The 20,158-nt window shown below is 37.8% G+C and overlaps 1 protein-coding gene across 1 annotated transcript in view; it reads left to right on the top strand.

The window, feature by feature from the left end:
* Positions 1–9,738: 9,738 nt before the first annotated feature.
* LOC106960802 (monocarboxylate transporter 1-like) overlaps positions 9,739–20,158 on the top strand; it is a 24,098-nt gene continuing 13,678 nt past the window's right edge. The window contains exons 1-2 of the mRNA XM_015054134.1: positions 9,739–9,913; positions 18,083–18,378. Coding sequence (XP_014909620.1) covers positions 18,162–18,378 — 217 coding nt within the window. The 5' untranslated portion in view covers positions 9,739–9,913; positions 18,083–18,161. The remainder of the gene's footprint in view (positions 9,914–18,082; positions 18,379–20,158) is intronic.

Below are 20,158 nucleotides of genomic sequence, written 5' to 3'. Positions count from 1 at the left end.
GCGTCCCCCCCAATGACAGACTCGTTCCTACGCCCTTGCACAGAGGGAACACTACTTTACTGAACTACAGTGCAAAATTTTACAACTCTACTTATGACTTAAAATATCTGTTGCTTAATAAAATAGAGAAAAGAAACTAAATCAAACGAGTTGTTAAATGTTATGGATAGACTTCAAAAAGTTTGTGGGAGTAGTTGGACTTCATCAGGGACAACCACGAGGAAAGGTTACAGAAAGACGACAGAGAAGAATGCTGTCTGTTATAAAACAGGAAGCTCAGAGAGACCAGCCTCTCTGCTGTACTGCAGCTCTGACATGAACTCGTTTGACACATGAGTAAACTGGCATTTATCTGGAATGGTGGCACATGTATAAGCAGTCTGTAGACACAGTTACTCCGGCTGGGAGTTGTTTGATCCGGCTGTGCGTTTCCCCCTGAAGGTCACATGAACATGCAGAAATATATTTGTGTCAGTGAAGGCATCTTTGTTCTGACAGAAATGGCGACAGTGGAGATATTAAACATTTTCACATGTTGTCACTTTCAGTGATTGATGATTTGATCAGTTACCTTGATTTGCCTTTTTAACAAATAAGTTTTTATTGTTACTTGAGTGAAAATATGTTGAAGCAGCACTTTTACATTTCCTTGATTATTCAGTCTAACTCTAATAGTGTATTTTTTCTCATTGATGAAATTGGTAATGTCAGATTTGAAGTAAAGCTGCTAATAAATTACATTTTCCTTTAAATATTAATGATTCTCTGCTTCATCTGGACATTGAAGCATGTAAAAATGCAGAGTCGGCTGATCTGAGGGTGAGTGCCGGGTTTCAAAAGTTCACATTGACTTAATGTGATCAACTTAAAGTCTTTTAAGGAACTATTTGTCACATTCAGTGGTAAGTTCCTTGCTGTTAACCACACAAACATGTTTAAGTTGACTAATGAGGATCATCCGTGAGCAATGTTAATTTTTTTCCAGAGTGAAATTTTTCTGCTTTCACCACAATCTGCTGGTGTCTGCAGTTAGTTTGCTGATTAAGACTTTTTTAACAAGAAACCATTCTGTCATTTCCAAACAATTCATCTTGAACATTCATTGCTTCTTGAAAAACAAAAATGAAATTGAAAACCTTAAAATACTAGTGTTTGCAGTTAGTAAAAATATAAAACAAAACTGGAAAACAATTTCTTTATTGCAGTAGAATCAATTTAGCTAGAACTAAAATGAAACAGATTTAATTTAAATGTCTTTATTTTTTAACCATCAGTACTGGTTTTCTCAATATTGTCTGCTGAAAAAACATTTTGAAAACATTCTTATTTAAAACCTCCATAATGCCAGGAACTGTAACAAATGTTGGTTTATTACAATTTGTTTTGATTGTTTACACACAAATACTTTTTGTGTGCTTGAGACACAATTACCAAATGAATATTGATAAACTCATGCAAATATTTAATTTAGCACCTTCTTGCACATCTTGTCCAATAATACTTTTGAAAGCAGGAAAATCTTTGTACTTTTTAAAGCTTTCAGAAACATTTCCAGCTGATTTATGATGCTGTAACAACACTTGATGGCGGTTTTCTGCGCCTTACATAATCACTGCAGGTCTGTACATGTCGCTTCCTTGAAAAACATTTTTGCTTTTACGTGTCTCTTGCTTGCTGCTGTGTTGCATGTTTTTTAAAATGCGGTTTATTATGTTGCATTTCATGTCCATTTAGCAGCAGTATGTTTTGTATACACAGAGAAATGGGGGAGAGACAACAAACCCACATCCACAGTTGTGTTTGTGTCCATAAAAACAAAGAAAAACACAAGCTCATTTTTCACCCTGCTGACCTAGATTTGAGGGAAGGACATTGCTGCTCCACCTCGGCTGTGGTTGGACAGAAAACATGGGAGGATTCTGCACATGGCTTCAATTTGTAGTTCGGAAAGGCAGGAACTCAGTTAAAATCAGCCGTTACATGGATTTTCCCACAGCTGCTCAAGATTAGTTAGGTTTTATGACTATCTTTGGTTTGAGATTTTACATTTCCAGATTATTTTCATATTTGTGTTTGCAGATATTAAATCATAGGCTCACCTGAAGTGTATTTTCTGTTTGAAGGTATATATTAGAGCATTATTTTTTTCATTTCATAACTACAAGATTCAATGGTTGTGAAGTGGAAGGACAAAGTGAGTCTAGGATCAAAAAGTAACTAAATTACTTTTTGAAAATAACAATCAGATCTTAATATTGTTAAAAAATTACATAATCAAAAGGAGCAAAATATGAAATTATTGGAAAATGTTATTTTAAATGAAAATATTTCATAAAAATCCATCATTACAAAATAACAAAATCAAACAATATATATTTTTTAAATATCCAAATCAGTTTCTTTTCATATAAAATGTATAAAACTTTAACAAAACTGCAGGTGTGTCTGTGTCTGGTGTCAAGTAAGAGTAGAAATACTTTGTCATAAAATTACTGAAGTAGAAGTTGTAACAATACTCCAAAAAGCTTTTTTTTATGTTATTCATGCAAATGTACCAGAAAAAATGTAATTTAAAGTTGTAATTATAAGCCCCAACATTATGAGTTCTTGTTGTTCCAATCGGAGTATGGACTCTGACCTTTCACCTTTTATATGGTTTCAAAGTTTCTCCAGGTATTATTAACTATGAAGACACAGAGACATTTCCTGAAGGGAAAACTTGGCTTCACTTGCAAGATGCATTCCTCCCCACTCAGCGTTTTCCAAGGAACTCACCAAAATAAAAGAAAAAACCAAAGTCCAGGTCTCAGATGAGGATTTTTTTCTCTCTTTGCTTGCAGCCCCCCTAACATTACATTTCTCCTATATGAGGCCTCTCGGCTGAGTGAGCTTCCTCCTCTTATCTGTTTATTGTACGACCATGACTCGGATTATAGACAGACACTCAATAAAGCAAATGATACGGCTTGTTGTATAAATAGAGGGAACACAGTCCCTTGCAAAAGTCTTCATGGCTCACTGAACTTTTTCCATTTTGTCAAGTTACAACCATAAACCTCATTAGCTGCGTTTCTATTAGCAATATAATTGTGCAATTTGACATTTTGAAAATAAATTCAAGTAATAAAAACACCAATTTAAAAAAACAACTGGTTTTATCAAAAGTTTGAGAGTCAAGTGGGGTTTTTTGGCTGCATTTTTGGAGCTATTTATTTATTTTTATCAATTTGAATTTTATGAATTTATTCTTAGTTTACTTTATATTTTTGTATTATTTTCAGAGTTTATTTGTAGGTCAATAATTGTTGTTTTTATTTATTTTTTCTTTCATTAATTTTGTTATTTGTTATCCTAAGTAAGATAGAAACTGTGGGTTTTTTCTGACTTACTCTCCCTATACTTTTCTTTAAGTATAGACCAAATGTTTTTGTTTTTTTACTAGAGCAGGAGAGGCACAGGAAACAATGAAAAGTTTGATTTTGTTATTTGCTTGTCAAATGGAGAAAATAAACCATAAAGAACAACCTTCAAGTTTTGGACTAAATGATTGAACTTTTATAGGATGTTTGGTTTGGCAAATAATCGCCACTACATGTATTAAAGTGGTTTGTCTCTTGTATCTTCCGGATCACACCAGTCACATGATCAACGACCGGATGTTACCAACTTGCCACAGGCGCAAACCACAAACAAGACCATAGAAAGTAGATGGAGGAAGATGGCGGGGATATTTTTGGTCAGATCACATGTGAGCAAACCTATTCATGTGATGTTAATAAAATATAATTTCAAGTATTTTTACAGACAGTGGTGGGTATTAATTAAAAAGTTAGCTGCAAGGAGCGCTAAAGTACTAAATGCAACCATGTTGATACCCACCATGTGCCAAAACAATCTTTTCCTCAAAAAAAGGGGAAAAAAGCGAGAAAATGAAGAGAGGAGACGGAACTACTGCGTGAACAGTCTTCAAGCACTTCAAAATAAGAGCATGAAGAATCGGTAGCCAAAACCTCAACACAGATGTCAACTTTTTCTCAACTAAAAATATTACAAAACAGCTAAGTAAATTATTGCTTTACAATTTCCACAGAAAATTAATTTATAATTTATGGGAAATTCTGTCTGGTAAATGTTTTTAAAATTAGCAAAAATGCTAAAGTGCTAACTCCGCCATTAGCAGATTAGCAGAAGTGGCCACAGACTGCTAAATTTATAACAGCCCATTTTAATAGTTCAAACACCAAATACACCTTAATATGCATTTGAAGCACAATTGAAACCATCTTAGCTCTTGTAAGAGACAGCCAAACGCATGTCAATATTTCTGCTTCCCAGGTTTTTTTTTTTTTTTCTTAAAATATTTTAGACATGGTCTACGAAAAGTCCACAAATTTTTGGAGTGACATTCCACAGAAAAATCTACAAATAATTTACTTTTTGTCAATCAGACAAAATGCCCGAAGAAAACGTTTGAAATTTGAATTTAACAAAAAAGAAGTAGCTAAAATTTGTGGGAGTATGTATACTTTTGAAAGACACTATTCAGGAAACAGATAACTATAAATAAAAGGTGTTTATAAGAACTACATCACCCATATTGTGGTAGTTTGTTGTGTGTAATTCCATTACAGTCCTTAACCTGTTATTCACGAGAGGACCCAAATTTGGGTCCTCTCGTGACAGAGGTGTCAAACTCCAGTCCTCAAGGGCCGCTGTCCTGCAACTTTTAGATGTGCCTCTGCTGCACCACACCTGAAAAGAATAATTAGGTCATTAGCAAGGCTCAGGAGAACCGATCTACACAGGGAGGAGGTAATTAAGCCATTTCATTCCACTGTTTTTTACCTGTGGCACATCTAAACACTGCAGGACAGCGGCCCTTGAGGCCTGGAGTTTGACACCCCTGAATGACAACCTGTGAACAACAGGTTAAAGAGACATAAACAAACTTTTTTCTTTTTATTCTCATTCTTCAAAGCAGCTTTTCCACTTCAGGCTAGTTTCTTCCTTTCCCTCATTAGCAGAAAACAGAACAAATATCATGAATGGCCCAATTAGAGACTCCCCATCCGTCCTATGCGTTCCTGAACGGGATGGGAGATTAATGAAAGGCCGGATGAATGAGGTTCTGTTGGCCTGCTGTGGCAGAGGGATCCTGCGATGCTGCCAGCTAGAGACATTTGGCAGAAGATCCCGATGACTGTGGTAATTAAGCAAAAAGCATGACAAACAATGAGAGCAGCTCCAACAGGAGAAAGAGCTATGTCTTTTTTTTTACCGAGGGCATTTAAGGACAAGAGGAGATCTACTTACAGCAAAGGTTGGGTGTTTTTATGAGGAATGGTAATTCAACTCGCTGTAGTTAGCTGGAGAGTGGCAAGAGATGCTACAGCGGGCATCACACTCGTGGGATGTCTGGGTGTTTTAACACCCTTGCTTTTGCTCAAAAACTGAATTTGAGCCTGCAGTGAGACTGATATGAGAACATATATCTATTTAAGTAAAGAATAATTTATGGTGTGTACATTTAAATTTCACAAAAATTTCCACTCAACTTTGATAAACTCTTGTTTGACTTGGTCTCTTGCTCCTCTGGTATGGAAATCCAGGAGGGACAAAGTACATGCAACATTTGATGTGTCTTTCACACACATGCTACGTTTCTTTTTATGTCTAGTTGTTTGTCTAATTGGTATATTCATTTTTTACAGAGCCTAGTGCACATATTTCAAACTCCAAAGTTTGACCACCATAGCTCTTTATGTGGCCCTGTAGGCGTCAAATTGCATCAGTCAGTCCCTTCATTTTTTTGCGGAAATTCATGAGGAATCAGCAGATCCCAGCATTTTTTTTCTTGCTAGTGAATAATTTGAATTGATTGCAAATTTTCTGCATAAATTGTCAAAAATATTGAGTTTATATAATGTTAACTCCGACCTACAGGTGGCAAGTGTTTCTTACTTTTTCCTCCACTACTGAGTCAGCATAACTTAATGTCGATTTATGGTCTATGATTGACGTGGCAAGGAAAAAAAGTAAAATTTAATGTTATACATAGGCGCAAATATCGCAAAATTTCTTTAGCAAAATATATGATTTTGATTGCAAAAAAATTCAAAAGCAGTGACAAAATCCTGGAGGGACTGAACTTTGTTAAAAGATGTTCAATATTAATTTTTAAGAAATACTGAAGTCAGAGACTATATATCTGTCAATATTTTATCAATTTGTTTATTGTTTTTATCAATGGATTCTGCTACGAATTAACATTTTTGGGATTCAACAGCCTGTATTACCACTGCCCCACATTTTTGTAATTTTGCACAACCCAAAAACTGAAGTATATTTATTCTAATCTAAGACTTAAAATAAGGCATACAACTTCAATGTGAGTGTTTGCATATTTTGTTTCCTATTTGCTGATTCTGCCTCTGCCACTCTCATGTCTAATTGATCATACATGGAAGTTAAATATGTGCCAGGTTGTAATTCTTGTCCAAAGTCCAGCAGTTTATCTGTAGGATGCAAATGAGTGACGATTAGCAAAGAAACTCTTCCTCTCTTTTAGTCTACAACAATGCAAGAGATGGCACAATTTGCCTAAGCAACGTCCGAGGTAAAAGTTGGCGAGATTTGGACAATCCATGTTGGGGAACTTTGGATCAGTTGAGGACTAAAGCAGTATTCAGCAACCTGTATCCAAAAATATGAGAGCAGAAAGGAAATCCATATACATATAAAGGTTGAAACATTATGGAACACTACAAATCCTCCCTTGTCTTTACACTCTGGTCTCTTTTCCATGTTATTCCCTCCCTGTATGTTAGGTTGCATTCACACCAGCCTCCAACTCCAGTTCACTTGTCTAGAAGGATTGGGGAGGTGTGAATGCGAAATCAAACAGTAAACCAGACCAAAAAGGGAAACTCTGGTCCGTCTACAAACCTGGTTTTGCTGAAGTGAACCCTGGTGCCGACTGAATCCAGATGTGAACATCAAGCAGACCAGAGACTGCTCCAAAAGCAGGAAGTGAACTAAAACATGGGGCATTCTGGGTAAATACAACCCAAACAAACAGCTGTGTCTAATGTTAGTGGGAGAAATAGCTTCCACTATTTTATCAAAAACAAAAGAGAAATTCTACAACAGCTAAAATCTGATACCACTCCATTTTTGTTTACATATAGTGAAGAAGAAAGTTCTACGCAATATCTTCTTGAGCATTACCTTCAGTGGTTCTTGGTGCAATGCCACCATGAGGAAGGAAGACGTGAACAGGTTGTTGAACGGTTTGGTTTGGCAATCAGAGCGGACCAGCTGAAAATTTTGTAAACATTAAGATTTTAGTAATTTTGCTTCTAAAAAGCTCAAATAATACTTGACCTAACCCAAAATCCTAGAAGAGTCGGAAAAGAGGCATCATGGATGAAGAGAAAACCAAAGACTGGACAGAGAAGGAAGAAGTTCAAACCATCTCTTCCACTGATCATATGAGCAAGGATCATATCCCCTACTCCAAAGACAGATTTAAAGAAAAGTGACAAAAGAAAATTAGGTGGATTAGCAATGCTTGGGATGTTACTGTGGCTGCCTGGAAATTGAGCTGCTAGCATGTCATTACAGTCATACATCAAGTCTTCAGTCAGAGGCTTCTTTAAATCCACTGCAAGACAGACTGCTACTTCAAATCCTTCCTGCCTACTGCATTACCGTCTACAACGACTCTTTGAAGATACTTGGATGATGTGAGTTACAACAACACTTATTTTTCATTTGGGAGAATTAAAGTAGTTTTGAACTGAACTGAGATTAATTGAACTGAGGATTATATATTGTATATTTGACTACAAAACAAACCAGAACTCATTGATAAAACATCCACTTTTGCTTTTTGTTAAAAGGAAATGTAATGATGTATGTCGAATAAAGCCCCAGTATTAAAATATAGAGGGAATTCATGCTAACTCGAACAAAGGTGACCCAAAAATGAAGCACTTTATCACAATATTAGGCTACAAATGCAAAATATGCAACAGCGAACTGCTGAATCAAGTTTCTGTCCATAAATAGATATGTGAGGATTGTAATCTAAGAAAAGCAGTACAGAGTTTCGTCTCTCAGCTCGGCTCTTTCTTCATCATAACCAGTCATCGATCCATTTCTTGCTGCATCCGGCTGTCAATAGTAAGACACCAGGATACTTGAGCTCTTCAGGTTGAAACTGAATCTCATCTTTATCATGACTTGAGACTTTCTTAGGAGATACACAGCTAAGTGTTGTCTCCTTCTGCCAGAGCACCAGGCATGCAAATCATCCACATTGTGGCTAGTAAAAGTATTTATGATGCAAAAAAAAAGCCCTGAGGTCATTGTAGAACTCAAAGGTCGCTGCAAAACTAGTGTGGCTGCATTTATATGCATTGTGTTGTTGATTTGCTTTGGATGTTAAGTGTTTTTATTTTTAAAGTAAGGTAATTAGGAACTTTAGAAAGTTATTTACACACTGCAAAAACACAAAATATTACCAAGTATTTTTGATCTAGTTTCTGGTTAAAATATCTTAGTAAACTTGAAATAAGGCAAAACTAATTTATAAGTAACTTTTCAACAATATACAGGAGCTTGTTCTAAGTCAGTAATTCTTTAATATTAATGAAAAAGTATTAGTTCCACTGGCAGATTATGGGGAAAATGTATTTGCTAGTGTAATTAGTACTTTTTTATCAACTGTACTAAGATATTTGCACTGGAAACTAAATCAGAAATACGTGGTAATATTTAGTTTTTTCTGCAGTGTAGGAGTGTGCCAGACAAGACAGAACTAGAGAAGTGTTTCTCAATCCTGGACCTTTGGATCCACTACCCTGTATGGTTTATGCCAGTCCAGGCATAACACTGAATCAGTTTGTTATCATGTGCGAAGAAAGGCTAATGATCAATATGGAGGATGAATAAAAAACAGGTTTGTTTGCAAAACAATGCACCTCCCATTACAGGTGTATTGAATAGAGATTTAAAAATGTGTTTTAAAATATTACTTATGCAAAGGTGTGTGTTTTTAATCCTCTTCTCAGTCAGCACCAACACTACTAACCTTTGTATGTGGCTGAGGTGGGCTTTATGGTGTCACCTATATAAAACCCAGATATAAGTCTAAAGTGGGTATTACAAAAATCTGTTCAGATTAAGCAACACATCTAGGAACTTATGTGGGCCCCACGTTTAGCTATTGTGGTCCATATCAAGCTTATAAAAGCAAATAACATGAGGTCAATATGTAAGCCACAGACAATCCTATCTGGACCCATTTCTGTAAACAGTGTCGATATAGAATAGAGATGAGAAATACTCTCCATTGTTCCAAAGTGGGGAAATTCGTGTGTACCAGCAGCAAGTTAAAGATGAATTGGATGGCTCCCAAACTAAAATTATTCAAGTGTAATTTGGCATGTGTTGGATTTAAACTCATTATTATTATTATTCTTATTACCTCTTAAGAGCAGAAGATATATCTTCTACTAGCTGAATCTAACATTAAAGTGTTTATTTTGCCTCCAGAGAACAAGCTGTCCATCTTTGACTCTAAAGAACGTTGTTATGGACAAATAAGAGGTGAGAAAGAAGTGAGTGTAATCCAATTAAATGTTAAAACCTCTTGCCATCAGCTACGTGCCGCTCAGCCAGTGCTCCGCCCTCAACGTGCACGTGTGTTCCGTCACAGCGGCTGGCACAGCTTCTTATACGCATGCGCTAGAGGCAGTTCGTAATGCCTTCATCCTCCTCATCCTTTTCTGCTGGACTGTTACAGACTGAGGTCAGTGGTACCCGAAGCTACTATCGGACCGCAGAAAGCAAGGACTCCCACGGGGAAACGGTGAGCTTCAGCCGGACACCGAGCCGAGGAAACCCTGCGGTAAGTGAACGTCTCCCGTCACTGCATGCTGCCGTGTGGCGCCAGACTGAAGCTATTTCTGAATAAAAACATGGTGAATATTTTTCCATTATGTTACGAATACAGCTTGTTTTTATAAGCTACCGCTAATTAGCCAGGTAGGTTGTGGAGTGTTTAGCTTCGCGCGCGGGCACCGCTCCCGTCCACGTTACTCCCTCCACTGCGGCAGAAGATCACATCTACCGGCTTCACAGCGGTGCTCCGTCCGGACGTAGCTTCAGTCCCGGTGGCGTGATGCTGCCCGCATGGCGCTATTTTTACGTCCACACGTGGATGGAGAGGAGAGGGCAAAGAGGGGGTGTCCACTTCACAGCTGAGCATCAGGCCCGGCGCGGTCCTCTTTGAAACCGGCCTGACGATCCGGCAGGAGGGATATATGATGCGTTTGAAGAACACGGAGCCTAAAACGCAGAAAATGTTGACTCTATAATCTCGCTTTTAGATTAAAATTTATCTTATTAAAGTTTGTATAAACAATATTCCACGTGATCATTTTAAAGAAAATTAAAAACGACAATTTTAAGTATCTGCTTGTGTTGTTTCAGCAATAAAATAAAGATTTCACAAATATAGTTTTTAATTTTAACCTATAGATGAACAGATTCCCATCGAAAAGCAGCTGAACTATAAGAAAATACAAATTTGATTTCCCTCTTGGATCATTTTGCTATTCCACTGTGTGGCCCTCCAGCCTCTGTGTGACTAATTTGCATGTGTTGGGTTGATTGGATCTTTTGTTGCCATTGTTTTCCAACCTTTTCACTCACTTCCTAAATTGTGCTTGAAACTCAATGGTACTTTGAAGACCCACCAGCGTATCTTTTTAGAAGTCCTGCTAACTCTGTGGGGGTGCTCCCAAAGTAACAAAACCTCTCTCAGTTGAATTAAAACCAAATTACTACAGATTTATCATTGTAATTTGAAATGTTTATCAATTTAAGAGATGTAATGTAACATCACTTTATTCTATATTAAGACTTTCATTCCATTTTTATACCCTTTCATCAAATTCCTGGTCAAGGAGACCACAGTGGGATCTATGTGGGTTTAAAACCCCTCCTACCCCCCAAAAAAAGAACAGGGCAATGAATGAAACAAAATAGATTATTTTAATATATTCAGAGAGCCACAGAGCCCTGATCTAACACATGGAAACCAATTATATGTCAATATGACTGAACTTAAAAGTCCAACCTCTTAATTTTCAAATTTTATTTCACATTGATTTTACCATGAACATCTAATTGAGATTAAAAATGTCTTTCACAAGAGAATCCTGGCCAACACTGGCAGCAGCAATTCATTGTTAAAGTGTAACTCATGGTTAAAAGTAATTTTTTCCTAATGAGTCATAAGACTCTTGTATTATTGCTTCAGTACAAGAGCCAGGACAAGTTCTACAGGGGAGACACTGGCCCCTTTTGACCCCCATCTAGAACCGCCCATGACTACATGTTTTTACAGTAGATAACAGGAAATTATTTTAAATTATCAGCTGCTGAAATGGGTTCATGTAAATCAACGCTTGTTTCTAAAGAATATGGTGTTGATTGAGGAAAGTCGCAAGAAACGCGTCAACTGATGTAATTTGGAGAAAATTTACTAAATCTAAGCCAAGCTGCATCCATTAACTCCAATCTGATTCAACGTAAAGCCAGTTGCATGTAGTAATCTGTAATGTTTTGAGGCTTGGCTTTGATTTCCTCCCTGGCTCCAGCAGTTCTTCTGGTCGTTCCCTAACTGCTTATAAGTCTGCTGCACAGCGGTGCACGAGTTCAACTCGTCAGATCCGGGAGGTCAGACCTCAGTGGAAAGATCGCATGACGGCCACACGCGCTGAACTCGCTGGGAATCCATTGTCCCAGAACCGGACCGAGCAGCTTGTTTATTAATAGGTGTGTAACCAGGAGATATTGTCTAATAGTGGATCAGAAAGTGAGTGACTGCTGTGTCATTTTCGGCGCCCTTTACTTTGTGCGCGGCTTAAATGTTCCTGAGAGTGTTGGGCCCTGAACCCTGACCTTTTCTGAATGTCACGGTGTAAGTTTAAAAAAACTATCCATCCCAATATCTGGCCACAGATTTGAATTATTTAAAATTATTTAAATGTGATGTTCTGTTTCCCCAGAACTGCTGGTTCTCCTGGTACTCTGAAATTTTAATCTCGATTGTTAATCTTGAAGTTAAAGCAATAGACCTCTTGTTTGAAACAAGAATCACCAAATATATGAAATCTAGTTTTCTTTTGTGTTGCATCAGTCATATTTTTGAAATCTTAAACTGAACTGACTGCACCCTTTATCTAAAATAATGTGCTTTAGGGGACTTTGTGTAATCTTTATTGTTGGATCTAATCTTTATTATCGCAGTTTGAAAAGATGCATTGTTGCCATGCACGATGCAGCCAGTGTCTTCAGTGATACAATTCATGTTGAAATTGAAATTATCTGGAAAATCAGCTTTTTGTCTTGCATGTTTGCATCACAGGTTCTTCACATGACTGGTTAAATTGATGCATCTGACTTGGTTTCTTGATGCATTTAAATTCATTCAGTTACACTAATTCAGGTTTGCCTGGTTTTAAAACATTAAAACCAGGCAAACAGAAGAAGCAGCAGAACAGGTTTTTTTTGTCATGACATTTGAATCAGGTTTAAAACTTGTGCTCAGTCATTCCTGAAGCATTAAAGCTAATGCTGCTAATGGCTTTCTTTTTGTTTAACTGAATGACTTCACTGTCCTGTGCTTGAAAAGCTGCAAATAACTTGGAAAATACTTTGAGCTAAATAATTTTAGCAGTATTTTTATGCACAATCGGAAAATTTCTTCTGAAGTTTGGCTTTAGTTTTTATATAAAAAATTTGAGGTAACTTTTGCCTCCTGCTCCGGCCTGAATGAAGCATCTGTGACGTCTGAATGAATGCCCTCATTGAGAACTCCTCCAGGATTTGCCCCACTTTTACTGGCACCCACACGCTATCCCGATGCCTATCTGCACTTCACCATGGAGCCGCGAGACCCCCTGGGGGAAACGGCAGTTCAGTTCTGATCCCACAGCGCCGAGGCTGCTTCACGTTAACAGTGGACCAAAATTAATTTTACCCATTAGCGAGATTTCAGTCTGAACACAGACACTGGAAGATTTACTGTGATTATTGTTATAAAACTGAAGCTGCATTATAGCTAGTAAATGGCTAAATATTAGTGAAAATTATTTTGTCTTTTCCTCTAATCCCAGATATTTTCTAAATCAGTCACTAAATATAACTCATACTTTACATTTACTGGTGCTGACATTACTAGTTGAAAGCTTTCATACATTGGGACAGATTGAACTTTGCTTTTGCAATTATACTTTCTGGCTGATTGCTGATTATCAATCTTTAAAAAGCCTGACCTGCTGATTCTGATTTTGGCCGGTAACTTTATTTATTTTTTATTTTGTTCCCCCAAAATGTTGCTAAATATAGCAAGAAAGTTGCGGAGTTGGCAACAGTGGGGTGACTATTGTTGACTGCAAACGTGCAGACATACCCTCGTTTGCCGATCTATCGGTCAAACCTCTCCCTGCACAGCCGACGAGGACAGTGTGTGAGGCAACTAAAATTGGCTGCACATGCAAGTATCGGCAGATCACGATCTTCCAAAATTAATATTGGCCAGCGGCTAAATTTTTGCACCCCTACTTTGGTTTGCTTAAGTTAAGCCTCAATCACATGCTTTTATTTACTATTGCAACGTTTGCTGGTTTTACACACATTTTACAGATAAAAAAACCTGGGTCCATATTCACAAAGATTCTCAGTGAGCTCCCATAAAAAATTCTGCCAAGCTTTGTGTGGTGATGGACTCGGATCTCACGCCTCAGAAGGCTGACTAGCTGTTTTAACGTGACTAGCAAGATCTAGAGGCAGACCTGTGAAGACACTGTTGAAGTAATCAATGTGAGTAAAGATAAATGCATGGAAGAGTTTCTCTAGATCTTAGTGGGAGATTTTGCCTTCAGGTGATGGAAGGCTGGCTTTGTAATTGTCTTTATGTGGCTCTGAAGGTTCAGGTCTGAGTCAATCACTACACTCAGATTTCGAGCCTGATCGCTAGTTTCTTGCTGTAATGACTGACTCTAGATATGGGTGCATGCAATCTTTTGACCAGCATTGTAGGTATGGGAGGGAATGTTCTTGGTGTATTTTGTGTCGTCACATTCCTGTCCAGTACAGGAAGCCTGAGATGGGCCTGAGGTTGAGGCCCTTTGCCTTTGCCTGCTGCTTAAGTTAACAGTGAAGTGCAGGAAACTGTTAGAGGGGGGGTTGTTTTTGTCAGATGTTGATGTTGGAACAGATGTGTGATCTACTGCAGAAACCAAACTCGTGTTTTCCCTCTTTAGTTGTAGCCGGACTCTGACCGGTCGGAGGTTTACTCGGGTCACCTGGACCGTTTGCTTTAAGCGCCTCTCTATGACACAAGCAGACCAACATGTGAATTCCAGGTTTACTCAGAAGCCCCTGGATGACCTTTTTGCTGCGTTACTTGCACTTCTCCGAGGTCGCACTGGATTAGAAGCCAGCTCTGTCATTTAATTGCCCCCAGCACTCTGCGTTTTAGAGGGGATCAGTTGCTCTGCTGGACGGGGTCTAGCTTTTGTACCGAATGATTGACTTGACCTCAAGTGCTCTTAGCTGAGTAAACACACAAACTGATACTCGTAGCTGATATCTGAGGTAATTCTGTGGTTTTATCCAGCCAGTGCTGTCGTTTTATGGCTGCTGGAGTAATGCAAACATTTTATTTATTTTTTAATATTTAACGAGGAAGTGGAGTTTCCCTCATCTTTGTGTTCATATCTTGCTGTTTTTAAAGGTTAAATGTGACTATTTCAGGAGAGTCGGGTGCTCCTTTGTGTTCCTGTACATGACATGGGGTCGGATAATTTTCATGCTTGTCAAACTGGCCAGAGGTGGTTTGAATGTGACGTTTCCATTTTGGAAGTTATGACTCGTGTGTCCCTGGCGTCCCGTTTCACTGCATGTGTGTTGTAATGCAAGCCGGCGCAGAGCTCTTCAGGTGAAATGTAGCACGTGTTTGCGTTCTGCAAACTTCAGGCAGAATGAGGTCAAGTTCATGCTTCATCTGTATGTGTTTCTTCACTTAGTTACCACATTACTTGAAAGTAATGTGATGTAATGGATGAGGATGAGTTTGCACCACATTCTGAGTGAAACCAAAAACCAGAACCGACCTGTAGTCAGGATCCCCTCCCCACAATTTTTTTAAATTTCTCTTTTTGTATTCTGCATGCTGCACACAAACTGAACAGGCATATTATAACCGAGTTAAAGTTAAACTTTAACATGCTGTCAAATGTATGTTATACTTTTCTGGTCATTTTCCAGGTCTAGATAAATATGGAAGCATGAAATTAAACAAGGAAAAATAGATTTTGTCCATTTTTCTAAAAGTCTCAATGTGAATAATTAAGCAAATTTATCTGCTTTTTGAATGCCTGCACCATATGTGGGCTTTTTATTTAGCTTTTTCAGTCTTACAACTAGAAAAAAACTAAACCTCAAATCATCTTTTTCTTGCAGATAAACTATAAATTTGGCCTTAAGAGTTCAGTGTTTTGTTACTGTGCAAATTATGACACATTCAAGTAAGTTTTGTTTAATTCTGCAATATTTTCTCTGAAATGGTCTCAGTGCTGCCCCCTATGGGTTCAAAAGCGGCTACTGCATTTGAGTTTTCCTATTGGTTGGTTGATGTTTACATCACACAGCACTGGATCAGGTATAAAACCCATCTCACGCAGACACACGTCACCTGGTGGCGAGTCAGGAGTTGGAATTTTGTATTTATTTATTTTTATTTAGGGAAAAAAAGATGATGATGTCTGAAAAATTGTTAAACATAGCAATAGTTGCTAAGTTGGTGACGGTGTTTTAATTTCTAATGAACATTTAACATTGTAGCATGAAAACATTTTAAGTATCCTAAATAAATAAACAAAACGATAGATAAAATGAATGATGAAGTCTCTCTAAACAAAATTGTCCTTCAAACAAATAGCTAGTTGGGACCAAAGCACCAGACTGAAGACTTTGTCATCTATTTGTTAGAGAGGGAAAAAGACAAACAATAAATCATACAAATGGATTTTGTTTTTAAAATGTCAAGTATAGTATTTCAGCTGTCTAAGCTGCATTTTGTTGGGAATATTTTCGATAACCTCCATGGGGAAAAATCAGTATCATTTCAAACGATCTGATGGTGGATGCTCTTACCTACATATAGGCATAAAGATGTGACTTGTTTCTGTCCAGACTGGGAGTAAAACTCCTCCAGGTCTGCAGCCTGATGCATCATGATGACGCCAGGTCTGTGAACGCCTCACCGTCATGGCTGAAACTCTAAGGAGGAAGGAAGGGACTGAAAGCTGAGCCGTGTTATGAAACAGAACATGTCCCCTCTGAGGTTACAGCTAACACCAACGTTTGTTTCTGTGCCTTTTAGAGTTTCAGTTCTGTGAAAATGATTGTTTTCAAGCAGAAATTAACACATCAGGGTTTTTGTTTAACTAGTTTCCCTTTGTGGTGAAGATATAGGAAGCTAAATATTTGGCTGATGCAAGTGAAGGCAAAGGCGTGTCGTCACACTGAGGTTTCAGCCTGTTGCTCTGCGTAATGATTGTCAGAGCTCGCTTGTTTACCGCCTGATCTGAGCTAAAAGCCTTGTAGGGTGCTTGACTCCTGGTTGTTAATTAGCTCTCCTTTCCACAAACAACAGTTTATACTCTCCTGCTGGTTGTAATTTATCCAAGTTTAATCTGCAGGGAGAGGTTATTTTGGAATATAGAATGCCATGTAAGGTAAATGAGCCAAACAGAAGCAGAGCTGATGATCGTAATAGTTGCATGTGGCCTAAATAAGGGGAAAAAGAATATTTTGATGGAATAGGCTCTGGCATTGTGCGTGCTTACCCACTGTAACTGTGTGAGGGGTTACTAGGACAACAAAACTGGCTTTTTTTTGTCTTCTGCAACAGAAATGGGTAAAATAAAGTCAACACATTCATATTGTAGAGGATCGGGGCTAAAATTGGCCTCAGGGTAAATTTTTACTAATGAATACAGACGTTTTGAGGTGGTTTTCACTTATTCACTTATAGAAAGAAACATCTAAATTTAAAGGCATACATTTACAATTTGTAAACTAGGACATTCTCTGCCACGAAGTCAGAAATTAACTTCTTAAATTTATCACAAAAAACATCTCGGTTTAATAAAGCCATGTCCAGCTGAATATTTGGAAAATAGACATTTTTATGCATTTTTGTGTTTCATCCACAGAAAAAAATCAGTTTATAATTAGAACAACTCCAACCCAACTGGAAATTTTAGCAAACTGTTTCATGTTAACTTTTCTGAAACCAAACCCATGTTTACTATATATATATATATATGTATGTATGCATGTATGCATGCATATGTAATATTTTTAAACAATATGTTTAAACAATATGTCAGTCATATTAGCAGAATAAAGACACAATTTCTCCCGAAGAATGAATAACATTCTTTTGATTAGGTGAAACTTGTAGTGTTATCAGGATTTGATTGCAGTAATTCTGCTTCATTTTTTGATACAATTGTGCAACAGAGTATTTCTAAATCCTCCTGCTGAAAATAGTTTTACACTGTTCAAATTTGAGGCTTAATGTTATTTGTAAAACTGATGCTAAACTACAACTTCACAAGATGCTCAACTTTTCTCATTTGTTTTTGTGATTTTTGTCATTCTCCTAACATTATGGCTTTATTCTGGTAATAATCAACCCATCAAGTGTATTTGTAGCCTTGATTTGAAGGAAGGCCCTGTTTCAGCTGTTTTGCAGTTTTCTGTAAGTTTGTTCCAGATTCTTGGCAGATTATTCTTGCATTATTTCAACTTTATTTTCATGTGACTTCATCAAATTGCGATTCTAGTCTTCTCTCATGATGTCTGCAGAAACAAACTTTGTTCAGAGGGACAAGAAAATGTAAAACTCATCTTGTTTTACAGCTGACTTGGATAAAATATTAAATCAGAATTTAGGAAATGTATTAAATCTATGCTTCATTGTTTTTCCACACAGGTGCTGTTTTGAAGCCTGATCCAAGCTCTTCCCCCACCAAGTCGAGTCCGTACGCCGTCTGCTTCGTCTCTGAGCCATCATGCCTCCAGCAGTGGGCGGACCTGTGGGATACACCCCACCTGAAGGGGGCTGGGGCTGGGCCGTGGTGGTGGGCGCCTTCATCTGCATTGGCTTCTCCTACGCCTTCCCAAAGTCCATCACGGTCTTCTTCAAGGAGATCGAGGTCATCTTCGACGCCACGCCCAGCCAGGTCTCCTGGATTTCCTCCATCATGCTGGCCGTCATGTATGGCGGAGGTAAGACGTCCAGGCTCTCCGACACCAAGAACCCACAGCTTTTCAACCAATCAGGTTTATCTGTGGAACACATTTCATCAGTATGGCAGCTCAAAGTGCTTTACATCATGAAAACAAACACATTATTTAGTCAACAGCTGTGGAAACCAATAACAGACATTACATCAAGTGCTATCATCAATACTCGCCAAATATGTTGGTCAACGCTTCATTGATTATAGTTCAAAGATAACTCCAAACAGGTGGCTTTTTAAAGGAACTCAGTGTTTCGGCTGTTTTACAGTTTTCTGGAAGTTTGTTCCAGATTTGTGGTGCATATAAGCTGAATGCTGCTTCTCCATGTTTGGTTCTGGGGATGCAGATCAGAACCAGAAGACCTGAGTTCTGGAAGGTTCATACAACAGCAGCAGATGTTTAATGTACTGTGATGCTGTGCTGTTTATAAACTAACAGTATTTTAAAGTCTATTCTCTGAGCTCCAGGGAGCCCACTGTAGGGACTTTACAACTGGGTGATGTGCTCCATGTTCCGGGTTTTAGTCAGAACAGCAGCTGCAGGTTTTATTTTTATTTTTAGGTGGACCTGTGAAGGTCTGAAGTGTGAGGTGATTTCTACGACTTATCTGTAGTCGTAGAAATCACTACGACGACGGATAACCGCATGGATGAGTTTCTCTAGATCTCACTGAAACATTAGTCCTCTAATCCTGGAGATGTTCTTCAGATGATAGAAGGCCGACTTTGTAACTGTCTTTATGTGACTCTGAAGGCTCAGGTCTCAGTCCATCACTTTGGACACCCTGCCCCGTAGAAAATGTAGTGGAGGGGGAAATATTTAAATAAATTATTACTTCTGTTAATTTACAAATTTGTTAGCTACACTAACAAAAGCACAAAATTTTACCAAGCAATTTTGGTCTAGTTTCTACACATTTTAAATAAGACAAAAAGTAACTTTTTTTAAAACATAGGAGCCTGTTTTTAAGTCGATACTTTTTTTTATATTGATGAAAAAGTTCTAGTCCCATTGGCAGGTTATTTCACTTACAAGACATTTTCCCATGTTATAAGTGAAATAAAATGCTAGTGGAAATGGTACTTTTTCAATACTAAGGATTTTTTATTCTAAAGCTCCTATTTCTTGATAAGTGACTTAAGTTTTCTTATTTCGAGTGTACAAAGATATTTTAATGAGAAACTACATCAGAAATGCTTTAAGATTTTGTTTTTGCAGTGTATTAGCTAAAATGTGGAATTTATAATAGATCCAAGTTGATTCTGGTATTTTATTTTGACCTGCCAGTAAAACTTGTGCCTCTTGCTACAAGCTTCCCACTGTAGCTGGAATATTTTCATGAATTAACAAGAATATCTTGTCAATCATTCGTCTCATGTGGTGAGTGAGTAGATGATGAAAGTGACACTAAACATTCAGTCGGTAGGTCTGAGGAATGCCTTTCCTTTAAAAAAAAAAAAAAAGACGTCTTCAGTCTCCTGAACAGTCTCTGAAGTTTCAACAGGAAATTTAATGTTGGATTCATTTCTGGAGGAGAAGTATGGGGCTTTTGGGGGGAAGCAGTAGTAAGTAGTTTGTGTTTTTTTTTTTTTTTTTTTTTCTGGAGTAAGACACAGCAGGTGAATCTGAGTGATCCAATTTCCCGCTGTTGGAGCTCAGATGGGATTATCCTGAGGTTGACTCTGAGAAGCCTCGTCTTGCAGCAAAACAGGATTACCAGAGTACATCGATTTCTTTTACTGATTTCATAAAACGGCTCTTTTTG

The sequence above is a fragment of the Poecilia latipinna genome, unplaced genomic scaffold, assembly GCF_001443285.1.
Source record: "Poecilia latipinna isolate Pla-1442-1.1 unplaced genomic scaffold, P_latipinna-1.0 Scaffold1230, whole genome shotgun sequence".
NCBI classification, from domain to species: Eukaryota; Metazoa; Chordata; class Actinopteri; order Cyprinodontiformes; family Poeciliidae; genus Poecilia; species Poecilia latipinna.
Note: the sequence above shows the minus strand (reverse complement) of the source record. Positions and strands in the feature narration are given on the sequence as shown.